The sequence below is a fragment of the Sorex araneus genome, chromosome 5, assembly GCF_027595985.1.
Source record: "Sorex araneus isolate mSorAra2 chromosome 5, mSorAra2.pri, whole genome shotgun sequence".
NCBI lineage: Eukaryota > Metazoa > Chordata > Mammalia > Eulipotyphla > Soricidae > Sorex > Sorex araneus.
This window is the reverse complement of record NC_073306.1, coordinates 23,783,102-23,801,550: the sequence shown is the minus strand read 5'-3', so window position 1 is coordinate 23,801,550 and position 18,449 is coordinate 23,783,102. Positions and strand designations below refer to the sequence as shown.

The 18,449-nt window shown below is 42.3% G+C and overlaps 1 protein-coding gene across 8 annotated transcripts in view; it reads left to right on the top strand.

Moving 5' to 3' along the window:
* Nucleotides 1-18,449, top strand: part of OSBPL9 (oxysterol binding protein like 9) — a 223,716-nt gene that overhangs the window by 114,397 nt on the left and 90,870 nt on the right. For 5 of the 8 annotated variants that reach the window (XM_055138078.1, XM_004607137.3, XM_004607131.2 and 2 more), the window contains exon 3: nt 6,668-6,746. The exons of 2 other annotated variants lie outside the window; for them this stretch is intronic. In XM_055138078.1, coding sequence (XP_054994053.1) covers nt 6,668-6,746 — 79 coding nt within the window. Of the gene's footprint in view, nt 1-6,667; nt 6,747-7,024; nt 7,043-18,449 lie in introns of those variants that run through there. One more of the 8 variants, XM_055138080.1, reaches the window with a different exon arrangement.

The window sequence follows — 18,449 nt, the reverse complement described above, 5'->3', positions numbered from 1 at the left end:
CCTCAGCTAAAGAGGTGGCTCCCCAGTGAGCACTGTGCAAGCACCAAAAAGAGTACAAGATTTAGCCTTGCGGCTGTGGGGTCAAACCACAACCTCATTAACCAGGAGTGCGTGCATGCGTGCGTGCGTGCGTGTGTGTGTGTGTGTCTGTTCCCAAACGTGCTCCTTCCCCAGCACTGGGAATGGAAGCAAGAAGAGGAGGAAGGAAAAGGGGAAAGAAGAGGTGAAATCTACAGGTGAATTTTACCTGATCCACAACAGTAAGGGGGGAGGGAATAATAAAGACAGAAAGATAAATCCACAAAAGAAAGTAACTGATATTTTTAAAAAGTGGTACTTACTGAAACAGTAGAAGTATCCTCTTTCAAATCAGTAGCAAGGTGGAGGTGCTTGCTTTAGTTGCTGCTTTACTTATACTCTGGAGGTGCTAGTGAATGTTATTGAATAAAGCTTGGGATGAACAATCAACTTGTAAATGAGGTTTCTGAACTGTACTGGAGTCCTGATCAACATGTAACATGGAATGATAAAATTAAAGCAAAGGATTGGTATTTGAAAGTGAATGTCTATGTTGAAAATGGCTCCCCAAGGGGCTGGAGTGATAGCACAGCGGGTAGGGTATTTGCCTTGCACGCGGTCGACCCGGGTTCGATTCCCAGCATTCCATATGGTCCCCTGAATACCGCCAGGAGTGATTCCTGAGTGCATGAGCCAGGAGTAACCCCTGTGCATCACCAGGTGTGACCCAAAAAGCAAAAAAAAAAAAAAAAAAAAAGGGCCCCCAAAACAGAAACCAAAAATTTTCAAGAGGGCCAGATAGTACATGCTTTACATGGGTAATTGCCCCACTTCAATTCCTAGTACCACATGTGCTCCCACAAGCATCTCCAGGAGTGACCCCTGAATACTGCCTGGTGAGCACCCCCAAAATAAGAAAAAAAGTAAAGTGAAAAAATGGAACTTTTCCCACTTCAGGGTGTGTTTGATACTTTATCATAGAAGTGTTACCATCGGATACCTGTAGTGATGATTATCACAGCATTGGTGGAAGAGGAAAAATTTAAGTTACCTAAAATAATCTAGAGAGCCTGGCAAGCTACCGAGAGTATCTCGCCCCCACGGCAGAGCCTAGCAAGCTACCTGTGGTGTATTCGATATGCCAAAAACAGTAACAAGTCTCACAATGGAGACATTACTGGGGCCTGCTCAAGCAAATCAATGATACAGAAAATAATCTAATGTTCTCTACAGGGGAGCTGCTAAATTATGGACATACGGTTAAATATTATATAGAAAGCTAAGTGGACAATTATGTTCTCATCATGGATAATATATACATATGTATATGTAAAATAATATGTAACATACATACATGTATTTAATAAAAATATACTTCAAAGCAGTATTAAATGGGAAGGGAAAGGAAAGCAAATTACCACTTTCTTACTGACACCTAGAAAATTTAGTAGGCATTTGTTGAATTAATAAAGGTGCTAAAGCAGCTCTTACATTCCAGCAGCATCTTGGGGGCTTCGGGGTGGGGCTGAACCTGCAGCCTCCCCACTGCCTCGCTGGCTCCTCCCCCTGCTTTAGCCTATGTGCTCTTCCCAGGCCAGAGATACATCTTTTTCCTATTTAGATCCCCCGGCTCTTACTGTTTCTGGCTTAGGAAAAGAGATTTAATAAGTGTATTGACGCAACGAGTGGCGGTTGCTTTTTGTAACAGTGCCCTGCTAAGAAAGGGCTTGGGGTGGCGGGGAGAGATAGTGCAGGTTAAGGCGCTTGTCTTGCATGTGGCCCACCCCAGCTTCTAGCTTTAGCACCACGTTTGGTTTGGGAATTGAATTATTCTTCCTTTTTGTTTTAGGACTTGGGGCAGTTTTAAAAAAATTCCCTATGAGCTTTAGTTTCCTGTTTCCTGAAGGAGCGTGATGAGGCTGGAGAGAGAGGAACGGAATCAAGGCGCTTGTCTTGAATGTGGCCCACCCAGGTTCAGTCTCAGCACCACATAGGGTCCCCTGAGCTCTGCCAGGAATGATCCCTGAGCACAGCTGGGTGTGGCCCCAAAGTGGGGGTGCTCTCTTTTGCTGAAATCTCAGATGTGATGATCTATGTGTTTACGTGAGTGGGAGGTTGACTTCTGATGTCATGTCAGCAGGAGGGAAAACTGTGTGGTTGTGGAGGGCCACGGGAGTTGCCATGCCGTGCGTTTTTAGCACTGTCTGCATTCCCGTTTTATTATTTTTGGAGCCATTTTACCACCCCACCCCTCTTTTTTTGCTGAGGGAGATTGGCCCTAAAATACCCAGAATTCCAGTCCTCCACTCCCCACCCCCCCACAGCCACCAGAGCAAGACTGTTTTTGCCTCTGGCATCAGAACTGTGATTCATGCCTGAAGTATGTGTGGAAAGAAGAGATTTGAGGGAGGAAATGTGGCTGTAAAGCTCTAGTTCCTTTCTGTTCGGAGCCATCTGATGTGACCCTGGAGCCGTGTGCTGCTTGGTGAGTCCACGTTCTGACCACATCGGAACGGCTGACCATCTGAAGCCTTCAGGAAAAATGGTGGGAAATCAGTGTAAGAGATAACGCATTTGCGTATCGGCACAGTGGGTCAGAGAAGCAGGCCTGAAACCCAAATTTGATGTTACTGGGCTAGCATCACAATAAAATACCAAAGGGAGTTTTGCTCTCTCCAATGTGAAAGAGAAGTATAAATCCTGAAAAAGGATGTTTCAGAGGCACGTGTTGAGGTGTGGTGGGGGAGGAAAGCTTGGGGCCGTTGGTGCACCTCAAGCTATGCAGGTGGAGGACTTGGTGAGAAGTGAGACCAGAGTGCTGGCATGGAGTAGGTCTCTTGCGCGCAGCTTAGGCTACACCAGTGGGTTCGGCCTTTGAAATTTCTTTTATTGGAGGCCTCCTAAGGAGTTGTGTTGGGGACGGGGAGGGGTTTGACTTCCGGTGACTCTCACCCCTCTGAACAGGCTTGATGACTCAGGGCTCCGGGCTAAGGATGTGGTGATGCTGCTTGGTGCTAGCAGGGTCACACCTGGTAGTTCTTGGGGTCCTCCAGTGCCGGGAATCAAACTCAGGGCCTAGCAGGTGTCTGCCAGTTTAGTGGAACTGTTCAGTCAGTCCTCACCCATTAGTAAGATACAAGGATTGGAATAGTGGAAGAAAGAAAACTACTCTTGTTCTTAGCTACTTAATGGAGTAGGCAGAAAATTAAAAAAAAATCCACAGGTCCTTTTTGTTTGGTTTGGTTTTGGGTCACACCTAGCTGTGCTCAGGACTTCTAACTGTGCTTCAGGGATTGATCACTCTTGGTGGGGTTGAGGGGACCATATGGGATGCCAGGGATCAAACCCAGTTTGGCTGCATGAGAGGCAAATGCCTTACCTGCTGTATTATTGCTCTGGCCCCTTATAGGTACATTTTTGAGCTTTTGAAATATGACTCGTTTGAATGAGGTACTTTAAAAATTTTGCTTAATTTTAAATGGAAATATAAATTATAGATCTAAGTATAAATTATAAATTTTATTTTATTAAAAATTTGATTAAGTCACCATGAATTACAACGTGATTCCTAATTGGGTTTAGGATAAATTTTAATGTAAATTAAACTTTAAACCTTCGCGCCTGACTGGGGGCTATTATATTGTGTAAGTACAGTGCATTAGGGAATGGCGGAAAGGGAAGAGCAGAGACGTTCAAGCTGCAGAAGTCAGGTGAACTGTGCAGTGTACATTGACGAATGCTCAGGGTCCTGGCCGCAGGAGATTGTTAGCCGGGTTCCAAGGCTTCCTGAGGGGTTTAGGCAAGAGAGGAAAAGCCTAAGAGAGGAAGAAAGGAATTCTCCCTCTCCGGTAGGTTGCCAGAGGCCTTGGGTAGAAGTGTTTCTGCAGCACAGCTTAAATTGTAAGGAACCTTGAGTGAGGCTCTCCAGGAAGAAGTGGTCTGCGCAGCAATCTTTGGAGAAGTGCTGTACAACAAAGTCGGTCCTGTGAGTGGTCCTTGGAGCCCGGCCAGAAGAGTTTGGTGCAGTGCAACAATTGTGGAGACTTGAGGAAGACCATAAAAGTGTGAAGCTGGAGGCTGAAGAGATAGTACTGTGGCTAGGGCACTGGCCTTGTGGGCAACTGATCTGGGATCGATCCGGGCACCCCATATGGTCCCCACAGTACACCAGGAGTGATCCCTGAGCACAGAGCCAAGCGTAAGCCCTTGGCATGACCTGTTGTGCCCTCAAAACAACAGTAACAACAAAAAGTGAAGTTGCTCGTTTTTTATTTTTATTTTTTAAATTTCAGTACATGAAACATTGAGGCTGAGTTTATACAGAGAGAGTTTTTTTGGATTGAGAGAGAAATTGTTGGGCAGTGGAAACGTTGGTTGGGCCAAATTTTGAGTAGACTGGAATGGTATGAAGAAATGTATTTTTAGTAGATTTTGGAGAGCCAAGGAAGGTTCTGCACAGTGGGAACTACTTTTTAAAGTTTGTGTTTTGGATATATGACGCTTTCAATAAGAAAGACTGGATTAGAAGGAGACCAGGATGAAGGCAGACAGGCTTTAGTTAATTATAAAATGAACTTAACCAGAAAAAGCTATTCTCATACGTGACTGCCCACTGATAAGTGTTTATATTTGTATCATGGGATAGGCAGGTACTATGCAGATGATTCTGGTTTTGCCATTAACTTTTGGGTCAATCATTATAATCTTGGAGACACTTGCCTTACCTGAAAATAGGATAATAAGAGCTGGAGTGGTAGGACAGTGGGATGGGCACTTGCCTTGCATGCAGCTGACCTTGGTTCAATCCCCAGTATCTCACATGGTCCCCGCAACAAGCATCACCAGGAGTGATCCCTTAGTGCAGCAGATACAGGAGTAAGCTCTGGGCATTGCTGGGTGTGCTCCCCTACCCCACCCCCCACCCACTGCCCCTTCCCAAGAGAAAAGAAAATGGGATATTAATCTCCACTCAGACCGAATCTGAGGAATAAACTAATTCAAGTACATGGGATTTGGTTAGAGTTGGGATTCATCCAACAAACTCTGGAAAGAGATGGGTAGATACTTGACTGTATTACATAACTCTCCTGGTATGGGTGTAGTTTGTGTAAATAGCATGCTTTTGATACAATTAGGCATTTGATCATTTGAATTTTTTTTAAACCCCTGCATTTTATTTTATTTTGGGGTCACAGTTGGCAGTGCTCCAAGGATCATATGTGGTGCTGGGGATTGAAGCTGGGTTGACCGCATGCAAAGCAAGCACCTTACCTGTTGTACTATCTTTTAAGCACGGACACTGCTTTTTCCGACACGCGTGGGCATATAACTTATCCCATGTACCACTCTCGCTTTTCTCTTTGGAATACTTAAAACACTACTACTTTTTCCTCTTCCTCCTCCTCTTCCTTCTTCTCCTCCTCCTCTCCCATGTCTTATTCCTCCTCCTCTTATTTCTTCTCTTCCTTCCCTCTTCTCTTTCTTCCATCCTCGTTCCTGATTCTGACCTCAGGAGTCATTTCTGGTGGGTTTTGGGGGACTATATGATGCTAAGGATTAAACATTGTTGGGCTGCATGCCGGGCAAACACCCTACTTTTTGTACTATCTCTTTGGCCTCCAAAACACTTACTTCATAAGGACAGTGACTGGTAGACTCCCAGTTCTGTATGGCTTCCTGTCTCTTGATTTCTGTTGTCTTAATATGAGCTGCATGTAGTCAAAAAAATCATAATTGTTTATTTTTTGTATTTTGGGCCACGCCTGCCTATGCTCAGGGCTTACTTCTTGCTCTACATTTGGGAACTACTCCTGGTGGTGCTGGACTGTATAGGATGCCAGGGATTGAACCTACGTGGGCTATGTCCTCTGTTCTATCTCTCCAGCCCCCAAATTACAAGTGTCTAAATCCATAAATGTTTAAGCCACAATCTTCCTTCCTTTAAAAACAAGTGACTTACAAAAGCAGTTCCTCTCTTTCTCTTTTAGAAAGTTGTCCATACTTTTGTTTCAGAGACCATATACAGAATGATACTTCAGTAACATGTATCAGAATAAATAAAATAGTCCTTGGCTTCCAAGATCTGCTGTGTGGCTCAGTGGGAGGAGGCAGGCATATAAACAGATAATCACAGTGTAATATGGGAAATGCAGCAGCAGGGCCATGCACAAGTGGTTATGGGAACAGCTGGAAGAAGTGCTTAGGTCATTGTTTTGAAGCCGGCATCACCTGACTTTCCTGCACTAATAAATACAAACAGAGAAGCAGCCTGAAAAAGCCTTTGCTTTGTCGAGTCTTGCACCGACCTGGTGAAGTGTAGGTTTCTGAGCAGCCTAAAGGGGCTGAAGGACTCAGCGACTGGCTCATCAACCCAGATTCCAAACTCAGCTTCTGGGTTTGGCCCCTCCCCCGCCCCCCATATCCATGTTCTAAACAGGCAGAGAAGATACCCTTGCGGGGAACTATTGTGCCCTGTCACCCTCTCCCTCCAGTTTTTCCCCCTTAAGCAAAACTACTCTCCGACTCCTTTTTTTTCTGTCTAGCTTGCTTGCAGTGTCGTTGGTGCACTGAGCATTCCAGGGCTGTAGCTATAGTGAATATTGCTGATGTCATTGTTTGCCTTATTGGGATTTTGCTCTTTGTTTCACAGGGAGCTGTGATTGGTATAGACGATGAGGACGACAGCACCTTCACAATAACTGTTGATCAGAAAACCTTCCATTTCCAGGGTGAGCTGAAAGAAGAGATTCTTTCTCTTCATAGTCCCAACTGCTTCTTTCTTTCGGGGGTTGTTTGCTGGATGACTTAAATGGTTTTGCAACTGATCCTCCATGAACGAGTGCACAGGAACGTTCTGGATGAAGTGGTACTGCAGGTTAGGCAGGAATTTGTATCTGCAGTGGATACAGATCTATTTGCAGCGACTGGCTCTGTCTGCAATTGGAGATTAAAAATTTAAAGGATAAAAATCAGTGAAGGGAGAGAGTAATGGGCTGCTGCTGCTGCTGGCTTGTGTTTACAGAAGGTTGCTGATCTTCTTTATCCAGGAGTATGGTTCTGCTTCTGCATGAAGAGTCTAAAGACTGATTGTGAAGGTTGCAGTGTTTGTCCATGTAAAGCGCTAAATGTAAATTAAATTGAAGCTAGTGGCAACCTTTGGCTTAAAGGTTTTCCTTTGCTTCAAGAACTGCAAGTTTGCACTCATTTCATCTGCTTTTCTGTGTTTTGTCTGCCAGCCGTCATTTCTCTGCTATTATCCTTTTTATAGTTAATAACGCCAATGCCATCTGCCACTGCTATGTTTCGGCATTGCATGCTATGGTTCACCAGTAGAAAGGGTAAGGTACTGTATGATCATTTTCATTTCATATTGCTTTGAAAACTCTGAACCAGCAAGTAAAAGCACATTTATATGCTCGTTTTGTAATGTGCCTCTCATCTCTTCATAGTGTCTATGAGCTTTTGTTACTGATGCTTTTGTTATTTTGCCTAATCAGAACAATTTCTATCTTATCTTTAGAGCAGCCCAAATAACTTAGAAATGAGAAGATTTTGGAGATGTTAGCACTTTTTCTGAACTTTAAATGGCAATGCATTGTGATAAATGCTGTATATAATGTGATAAATAAGATATTAAGTATTTTGATTTGGGGTTTGGCATCAACCTGACAGACAGCTTTTGTCTTCTCTACTAGAGTAGTATGTTGCAATTAATTTCCTTTATTGTTTTATTTAAGATAATACATATAGAAACACAAAGATGTAGCCTGTATATAATAAAACCAATCAACATACTTCACAGCATCATCTCTCATATGAATAAGATCCTTGAAATATTTACTATCTTGATTCATGTTATTTCTTAGAAGAAGCTTAACTAATGATGTGCACCTAAAATTTTCCACTCTAGTTAACTTTATGGAATATTTTGAATCTTGTTGTGAAAGCCCAGGGCCTTTATTTTCAGATTAAATGTATAATACTGCTTATGGACTAATGCAGATATTACCCACATACTGGATCTCTTGAATGAAGTTGAAGTGATTGCTGTTGGGTGCGGGTGAAGGCTGCGGTATGGAACTCTCTTCTCTGCAGTTACTAAGGTGACGCTTCCTTTGGACTTAGAAGCTAGGTTGTTTGCTGTTTTTAAAGGAGAGGAGACTTAGATCTCTAGGGAAAAAGAATGCCTTTCCCTTCTGATTTAAACAGCTGATGTTAAACTGATCTCATTAACTCTCCTGTATTTATTTGGCTTGTTTGTAAAACAAGTATTTTCTTTAATGAATGACTTAATTGGCAAAGATAGATAAGAATTATATGGATTTTAAAAATGGATTCTTAGTTCTGAAACTCAGCTTGATTGGTTTATTTCTTCTATTAATAATTTAGGATGTAGCTATGTGGAAAGATAGAGATAGCATATTTATATATTTATCCATATATCATATATATTTAGGCAAAAATGAGCATTATTTCACCAATAGGTCCTTGTTCATTAGAAGTTCTCTAGAGGCCATAGAGATGATATATGAGCTCAGGTGTTTGCCCTTGCATGTGACTGACCCTGGTTAACTCCCCGGCGCCTGGAGCACTGTAGGGAGCAATCCCTGAGCAAGAGCTGGGAATAGGCCCCAGCACCATTGTGTGTGGCCCAGTCCCTCACCCCTGCCCCAGTTTCTGAAATTCTGATTTGAAAATTTCTCAAGATCTGATCTTATATTCTTTATTAGAATTGAAAGTATGCTTGACTGAAAAGAATTAGCATATTTAAAAATATTTCAAAGTTTTTATTTGTTTGCTTCTGGGTCACACCCAGCAATGGTCAGGGGTTACTCCTGACTCTGTGCTCAGGAATCACTCCTGGTGGTGATTGGGGACCGTATGGGGCACTGGGGATCAAACCTGGGTCGGCTGCATGCAAGGCAAGCACCATACCTGCTATACTATCTCTCCGGCCCCATAATGTACCAGAATTTTTTAAAGCAAATGAACTATCAACGAATGAATCTATGGAACAGATTCTGTTCTGTCAGTTTTGCTTTTGTTTGTTTGGTTTTGGGGCCACCCCTGGTTGTAGTCAGGGCTTACTCCTGACTCTGCACTCAGGAGTCACTCCTGGTGAGGAAGGGGTGCTGGGGATCTGCCTTACCCATTGTATTACCTGTTCCCGCTCTCTGCCAACTCTTAAGGAGAAAGCTAAAATTTGTACAGATATACTTATTCACTTGACATCCAGTTAGAATTCTGAGTTTTGAGGCTACAGTGGCAAGCTAAACTGAAAAACCTTTGTCCTTTTGGGTCATTCGTTCTGGTGAAAGCCAATAAATAAGATAAATTGTAAAATGCAATAAATAAGAAATTACTGAGTCCTAGGAAGAAAGAAAGAAAAGCAGGATATGACATAAAAGTGAGGCTGTGTGTGCAGGGATTGACATTTTAGGGGGATCAGGGGGAGACTCACTGAGATAGTGCCTTTTGGCGAAAGACCTGACGGGAGTGAGGGGCAAGCTCGGTGCTCCTCACTCAGGTGCACGTGGGGCAGCGGTGGGAAGTGCTGAAGGGTGGCCCGCCACACGGAAGGGCAGCAAGGTGGCGGGCTCCGGCTGCTCGCAGAGCACTGTGGGTGTTGGTAAGGGGAGAGGCGTCTCAGAGACCACGTGGGCCTTCTCCACCCCAGTGAGGACATTGAGCTTCACTGTCCTGAGAAGCCGTGAGAGGATTTTGAGCAGAGGAGTGGCATGATTGTGTTTCAGCAGTGTCCCTCTGGCCACCCAGTGCTGGGGGGAGAGATAGAAGCGGGAAGACTGTTCGGAGACCCAGAGGAGGCTCCCCCTGGGGGTAGTGAGAAGCGGTTGAATTACCTTGTGTTTAATCAGATTTATCAGAGTTCGATTGATGCAATAAAATGTACGCATCATAATGTTTAGTGTGTTTTGTCAAATTTGTTTTTCTCATTTAACTGCCACCGCAGTCATGATATAGACATTCCTGTCATCCCAAAGATTCCTTTGTTCAGTCAGTTCCTACTTCTCTTCCCTGACCAGGTAACTGTTGAACTCATTTCTCTCACATAAACATTGTTTTCACCTTTGGAGAGTATCACCTAAATGCCACCATACATGTTGTCCCTTTTGTCTGGCTTTGTCTTAGCTCAGCATCAATGGTGTGTGCATCGGTGAGTTTAGTTCCTTTTTATATTGCTAGGTGGTTTTCTGTTGTATGATAGGAAGGCAGATTTTTTTTTTTTTGGCTTTTTGGGTCTGAAGTTGCCTGTCTTCAGTTCTGCCACCCTATTCTCCTTCCTTCCCTCCTCTGATAGCTTTGAAGATTGAATAGCAGTTTTAAGACTGAGGGATGTTGTGGCAAATGTCTTAAAGGAATGGAAACATGATGTGTTATTGGATAACATTGGGTTTTCTTTGCTCCTTCCACAGGGAGCTTAGGCTTATGCTACTCCCACAGCAGTGCCCCTGAGGCACAACCAATTCCATCAAGCACTAGTAATCTTATATTGTTTTTCTCTTTATGTCACTTGCATGGTTTAGCAAGATCCTTTTTGTATAGACACAGAAAGACAGTACATGCTATGCTTTGTAACGTGGGAATTAATTGACTCCAAAATAATATTTACTCCTGGGCATCCATATTGACTTAAGCCCGAGTTGCCCTTAGTTCCTAGCACTCCAAGAGCAGGGTCCCAACAAAGGGACTGGATGGACCCAGGGCAAGCTGTGAGCTACCCTGGCATTGAAAGGGGACAAGCTAAGCACCATAGTATAATAAGTTAAGAGCATGGTCATGGGACAAACTGTTATGACCCAAAAAGAGGTAATTGAATAAGGATTAACCAAATAACTGAATAACCCTGCTGGGGTTAGGAAAGACTAACCTGGCCGGAGGACTGTGGTCTGGAATACATAGCGAGATATCCCCAGGAAGAGCCAACCTTAAAGCATAATATATCTCTTACTGTGTTCATACAAAATGACTAGAAATATTATAAGAAGTAAATGTGCTGTGATTGTTTGAATGGATTAGTAGCTGAGGAAAGGAGAAAGCAATACAGCCTGGATGGAATCCCGCCCTTGAGTGTATCTCCTAGTAATCTAGAGTGCTGAACCCTCAGCTGAGATTTTGTCCTTGAGTTAATGCCCTAGAATTTCCCCTGAAGGAGTGGCTTTACCTCTGTTTGTTGTTATGACAATGTTCAGCCGAACTTATGTGTAGTCCCACTCTTCATGATTTCTATATAACTATGCTGTAAGGGGAAAGAGGGAATATTGATGATTAGAAAGAGGACTAGTAGAGGACTTTGAGGTCTACAGGGAAAATAGGATGATGGAACTGTGATGACTGGGACTACGACCAAACTACGACAATAATTGTGCAATAATGGGAGAGATCAGACTAAATTGGGGAGGAGAGAGAAACTACCAACCATCCTGAGGCACTTTTTCTCCGTTCCCTGGTTTTTTTGGTCTGTCCATCACTGTGGGCCAGCCAGGGGAATGGCTTTCTGCCACCAGTCCCATACGCTCACGATTTTCCCTGTTTGGAAATTCACAATGGGTGTGTTCAGAGAGCTACGAATAATTTTGTTGTTGTTTTTGGGTTTGGGGCTCCTCCAGGTGATTATCAGGGCTTATTCCTGGCTCTGTGCTCAGAGATCACTCCTGTTAAAACAGGAGGGCAAGGGGTGCAGTGGGGTGTAAGGTGGTAGAGATAGAGGTCTTCAACGAATATGGAATGGTTACATATTTATTCTGAGGTCAGTGTAGAACCAACGAAGTATGGAATTTTAGCAGAGGTGAAAGGAAGGCTTGAACTTGAAATAAATAGCTATGATTACAGATAATGCCCTGAATGGATTACAGCTGACAGTTGAAGGAAGGAGAAGGGGAAAGTAGACTTGAGGTTTTTGGAAGGTAAATCTTTAGGCACCAATAATTGTTGAGAGGTGAGATGAGAGATTGAAACCAGTAAATCCAATGTTCTTGGCTTGATTTACTGTTTGAATGTGGTCAACACCTAGGAAGCTGAGGTGGTGAGGAACTTCTCATGTTTGAAGTGTTTGGGGGATACACAGATATAGCAGGTAAGTGGCAGCTCGATCACTCCTGGGGTGGAAATTAGTCATCATTGGCTTGTGGCTGGTAGGTGTAACTAGACGTTAAAAGTTTGAATGCCTGAGTGCTAGGAAGCGAATGAATAGAGCTGACTGGTGACTGGAGATTGGAAGGTTTCATGCACTGTTTCAAGGAGGTCACTGCTACTGCATTTCAGATAGGTGCAGCCTTGTGCTAATGTGTGTTCCGTGTTGCAAGTACAGATTGTGAGCATGTGTATGCGTGTTGGGGGGAGGGCAGGAGTTTGGTATATCTGGTTTAGTTTCTAGATTTAAAAATGATTTAGAACAAGAAAATGAATCTTTGACTAAAAAAACAATCTGAGTTTCTGCTCTCAGGTTAAAACCAGGGTTGTTTGGGGTCTGATCCTTTGGAAGATCTGAGTGGGAGGAGAGCTGAGGACCGGACCTTGGTCCTCAGTAATGTGGAACTATCCACAGTGTAGAGGAATGATCAGAGATCAGGATGAAACACTCTGTTTCAGACAGCTGAAAGAATTATTTTTACACATTAGAGTATTAGCAGATCAGTAGTTAACCTAGTAGAAGACTAAATAATCTGTGGTTCAGATTCACAATTAGAAAAATAACTACTTCTTTGAATTTTGCCTTCAAATAAATTGAATTTGTATAATTATTGGAGATATAGGATGATTTACAACGCTGATGGTTCACTGGGGTGATATATAATAGTGGCAGCAACATTTATTGAATGTTGATTATATACCAGTAATAGTCACAGTTTTCCGTATATTAGCATTCCTTTTTCACAATCTTGTAAAGTAAAATTACTGTTCTTTTTTTTCCCAGTTTTTTGTTTTGTTTTGTTTTTAATTGAGTCACCATGAGATTCACAGTTACAAAGCTGTTCATCATCGGAGTCTCAGTAATACAATGTTCTTATGTCCATCCCTCCATCAGTGACCATTTCTTACCACCAATGACCCAAGTTTTCCTCCCACCATCCCCTGCCCCACAGCGTGTCTCTGTCCCTCCTTCCTCCCACCCCCTCTCTCCATCCCCCACTTTTCTTTTGGGCATTATGATTTCCAATACAGATACTGAGAGATCATTCATGTTTGTTCCTTTGCCTACTTTCAGCACACAATTCTTATCCAGAGTGATCATCTCCAACTATCTTTGTTGTAGTGGTCCCTTCTTTATCTCGACTACCTTTGCCCTGCTTGAACTACCTTCAAGCACTTGAAACAGGTTTCCAACCGTGGACCAATCCTCCTGACTCTTCTTTCTACTGTCCTTGGGTATTTGTCTCATATTATGGTTATTTACATTCCACAAGTGAGTGGAACAGTTTTGCTTTCATAGATAAACTGGAGGCCAGGACACATAGGTAATGGAAGGCAGAAGAGAAATTTGACTACAAATAGTTATTCTTAAGAGTTATTTGCATATTGCTACAAAAGTTACTGTAGAAATTTATTAACTGAAATTTTCTAATATTTTCAGGAAAGGAATTAATTTTTAAATTACAGTACAATTTAATGTAATTAGGATTATTTGCAGCGTTAATGTTCTACGTGGTCCATTACTTGGTAGGAATAGTGTAGTGGCAGTGGATGCTATTATCATTACTAAACATCTCTTATGAACCAGGCTCCGTGCTCAACAGGAATTATACATTACTTCCCAACCTACATTTCACAAAAATTGGTGCGGTTTTATTTCTAATTTTAGGATTAGAGAAACTGATTTACAGAGTAGCTTGTAGTAGACCAAGGATTATTGCCCAGATTTCTCCAAATCAGTAGTTCTTTTCTGTTTATTTTTTTGTTTGGTTTGGGGTCACACCCGGTGGTGCTTGGAGACTTCTTTTGGCTCAGTGCTGTGGGCTCCTGGTAAGTGCTTGAGGGACATGTGGTGTCGGGGATCAGACCTGCATCTCATGTATGCAAAATGTGCACTGAGCTTTCTCTCCAGCCCCACAATGGACAAGCCTTGATACGTGGTCCCATGCAGAGTCAGCATCACCTGGGAAGACTTTAGAACACCGACTCTTGAGCCTGACACAGCTGCTGAATCAGAACCTGGGAATAACCTCTGGTGACGCTGATGGACTTTAGCATTGGTGATTCATTGGTCTGGATCCAGTGATCACATGTTATTCCAGCTATTGCCTTGCAATATATTATAACTAAATGGAGTTGTCCCCACTATGTATGTGAGAGTAGTAAGACACAGATAACCTGGTTTTGCTCTTACCTACTTAGAGGAGTGTCTTGTCTTACCTGGTGCATAAAACTGCTAATTTTTTAAGATATAAGAAAGTTATACATGTGATTAATTCTTCATAAAATAATTCATTTTTGGGACTGGAGAGGTGGCTCTGAGTACAGGAGTTCTGGGTTTGATCCCTGGTACCATATGGTCTCCCAAGCACAGAGCCAGGAGTAGCTCCTGAGCACTGCATATGTGCTCAAAAACCAAAAGAACAAAAACAGATTCTTCACTTTCAGAGACTTTACCGAAGAAACCATTTGCATGTTATTCAAAATGATTTCAAGCATGAAAATCATTTGCACATTTACAGGCTAGTGCTTTTAAAGCAATACAAGTCATATAAGGTAAAATTCAACATTTTTGACATTAACAAATTCCTAAAATAGAAGAATCTTTAGGAACCGCATAAGTCTTAGAAGTCTTAGTGGAATTCATTTGTATTTGGTATGATAGCTGACCTTTTCAACTCAATCCATTAGCTCTCACTCATTTATTAAAATGCAGAATTACTGCACATCAGCTCGGGGGTGAAGGAAAGTGTTTAATTTAGAAAAGTTGTATTGATCAAGTGTATTAGGACCACATCATCCTTACTGCATTAACATCAATCAGCTCAGTATGGCAGTGCCTCATCATGAATCATTTAGAAGATAGACAGTACCTCATTAAGCTAGCCCATTGTTGCAGGCTTTAAGTGTCTTGCTTTAAAAATAACCATTTCATTTTACTAGTTATCACTGATAAGCAGATTCCATTATCTTCTGGTAATAATTAACTTACAGTCTCTGGATCTTGGCCATTGATGGGATTACACGGCACCAGGGGGCAGTTTGTGGGTGTGGCTGCCAAGCTACTGGAAAATGGGGGGGTCTGGGTGGAGGAGGCCCAGTCCCCATCTGAGCAGGCTTGGAGATCTCAACCCCGGGTCCCACATACTTGGGTTCCTCTGCTGGTTCCTTCATGCGTGAGGCTCATCTGAACGTGTGGAGAGCGGCCTTGAGCATGGCTGTGGCTGGGTTCTGGAGGTCTTCGGCTGCTGGGGCTCTGCTCCGGTGGGGAGAGAAACTCAACCCTCCCCCACCTCCGAGGGGCCCCAGTGAAGATAGCTAGGCACTGGGGCAAGAGACTCTGCTTTTGCCACAAAAATCATGTGACTACTCAAGACATAAAAACTATTATTTAAATTCCACAAAAGAAAAAAAATCCACAGAAGATCCTAAAACCTCCCAGCTCTGTAACATCGTAACTTAGCAGAGATTGTTTTTCACATTCTGTCTGAAATTTTAAATTAATTTATTGGAAATAAAATTTTCTATGTGTAGATTTACTTGCCAAATACAAGTTGGAAACTGTAAGTAAAATAAAAATTATTGTAAACAGAGCTTGAAAGGGCTTACCAGGTTCAATAAATCCAGCAAGACAAGTAAACATGCCTGGCGGAAATCTTTTCTGCCTGCCTAAAAGGCTTTTGGTCCCATCTGGATGAATAACTTGCATCTGACTACTGGATCGACTCGGGGGTATGAGCTATAAAACAAAGCTACTGGAAGAGCGCAGCCGCACAACCTCTTATAGCCTAGTTTTCCCTCTCAGAGAACCTGGCAAGGTACCGAGAGCATCCTGCCCACACGACAGAGCCTCGAAAGCTCTCTGTGGTGTATTTGATATGCCAAATACAGAAACAATGATGGTCCTCATTCCCCTGACTCTGAAAGAGCCTCCAGTGCGGCACTGCTGGGAAGAACGAGTAAAGAGAGGCTGCTAAAATCTCAGGGCTAGGATAAATGGAGACGTTTTTGGCTCCCACTCAAGCAAATTGATGATCAGTGGGATGACAGTGATACAGCGATACAGAATAATTAACTTAAAAAATTCCCTCTGCAGGTTTTATATTTTTTACTTTGTGTGTTAACCCCTTCTCAAAAACAAAGTCATTACTTGTAGTCTGTATAAGGGAAGAAAAATGAAGCAATTAATTCTTTAATTAGAAGTTGTGCTCTCAATAGGCATTTAGTAAGGAAATATTAGTGAATTATTAGGAGTTGTTGTATTTTCACCCATGTACCTTTCTTCTCCTTAATTTGCTTTCTGTTTAGAATCCTCTCTGGATATTGAAATTATAATTTTATCCAATTTAACCAATTGTGTACTGTTCGGCTTAGTATCTAGGTTGAAAGTGAATTTGTAATTTCTTTTGTTGGGGAGCTCCCAAGTAGTATTCAGGGGACCGCAGCACCATTCCCAGTGACATTCTGATAACTGGGCCAGATGGTTCAATGCTACTGTTTGATGGTGCGATGCTCCTTGGGCTTCGTGATGCTGGGGAACACCTGGCTGTTTGGGGGCCTCCAGGGTTGTATGTACCTAATGGTGCTCTGGGGGACCATGTGATACTGGGGTTCAAGCTCAGGTGCAGCCACTTTTTATAGGCCCCCGATTGCTGCACTGTCTACCCAGCCCCTTAGTTTCTTAGTAATTTGTTTTTATCTCAGCATTCCTTTTCCTATAATTTATAAGCAGGTGCTAACTGTAAAAGTTGTGTAAGTAGAATAATATGATCGTCACCCATAATCCCATCAGCCAAAGATAATTATTAGCAACATGACTGTGAATGGCTTTTTATTCTTTAGTTGTATGTGTGCTGTACATGTATTTAACAAACTTGAATCGTTGTGTAGTTTCCAGATTCGTCAGGTTAAATACTATATCGTAAACATTTGCCACAATAAATTAAAAACCTGAGTTTAAATAGTAACATAATACTGCATTTGCGAATAGTCATGTTGAACCACTATTTGTGTTGTAGAGGTCTTTATTTTGAATGATGTGTTAAATATCTTTCCATTAAATAATTAACCAAATTCTTGTTTACCTTATTGTAGATAAAAAATATTTTAAAACAGGCTAGAACAATAATACAGTGGGTAGGGCACTTGCCTTGCATGCAGCTGACCTGGTTTGGATCCCCAGAATTTCACCTGGTCCTTTGAGCACCACCAGGAGTGATCCCTGAGCACAGAGCCAGGAGTAAGCCCTGAGCATGGCTCGGTATAGTCCTCGCAAAAAAAAGACGAAAACAAAACAAAAAAGGAAGCCCACAAAATATTTTTCAAAAGGCAACTATTTTTAGCATTCCTGGAACAATCTTCCTAATTACTTTTTAGAAGATTGTGTTGCTTTGTACTCCCTGTACTGTATTTGTTTTGGGGGTTGTCCACACACAGCAGTGCTCAGGGGATCACTCCTTATGGTGCTGGGGATTGAAACAGGCTGGTCACATGCAAAGCAAGTGCTTTAACAAACCCAGTGCTCTCTGGCCCCATTCTCCATACTTTCTCACACTCCTTATCTGGTTTATTAAATTAAAAAAAAAACTTAATATTTAAAACTTAATGCCAACCTAATGTTTTAATTTTTTTTTTTTTTGGTGACTTCATTTACTTTTTTTCTGTCCTTTTTGGGAGGCTGTTGTTGGCATATTCAGCTTTTGTCCTTTTGTTGGTGGTGTTTTGTTTTGTTTCTTGACCCATACCTGGTGGTGCTCAGGACTTGCTCCTGGCTCTGCTCGGGGAACATTCCTACTCAGGGGACCGTATAGGGTGCCACGGATTGAACCTAGGTCAGCTGCATGCAAGGCACGCATCCTACCTGCTGTACTTCTGCTTCGGCCCAAGCTTCTATCCTTTTCTAAAAGAAATAAAGAATAGTCTTAGGCTTGCTCATTAACTCTACTGTGAGAAATTGCTAATAAAAATTGTTAAGTAATCTTTAACCCAATTTGGAAAATTTTCCTTGGTGGAGGTATTACTATGAAGAATACAGGAAGATATTTAAAGAAAAAACATTTTCCTACTTTTAGTATGTACTTATTTGTTATTGAAAATGTGCACGGAACAGAACAGTGGGAGAACAATGTCTTGCCAGGCTAGGAGGGGAGTATATTTTTACGACACACTATAAAGTCCTTAGTGACTCCTCTCCTTTTAGATGCACTGCTTACTCATAAGATGTCGTACTTTTTATTCCCTTCCTTCAAAGGGTAATACACAGGCAACCAACTAAAGTCTCA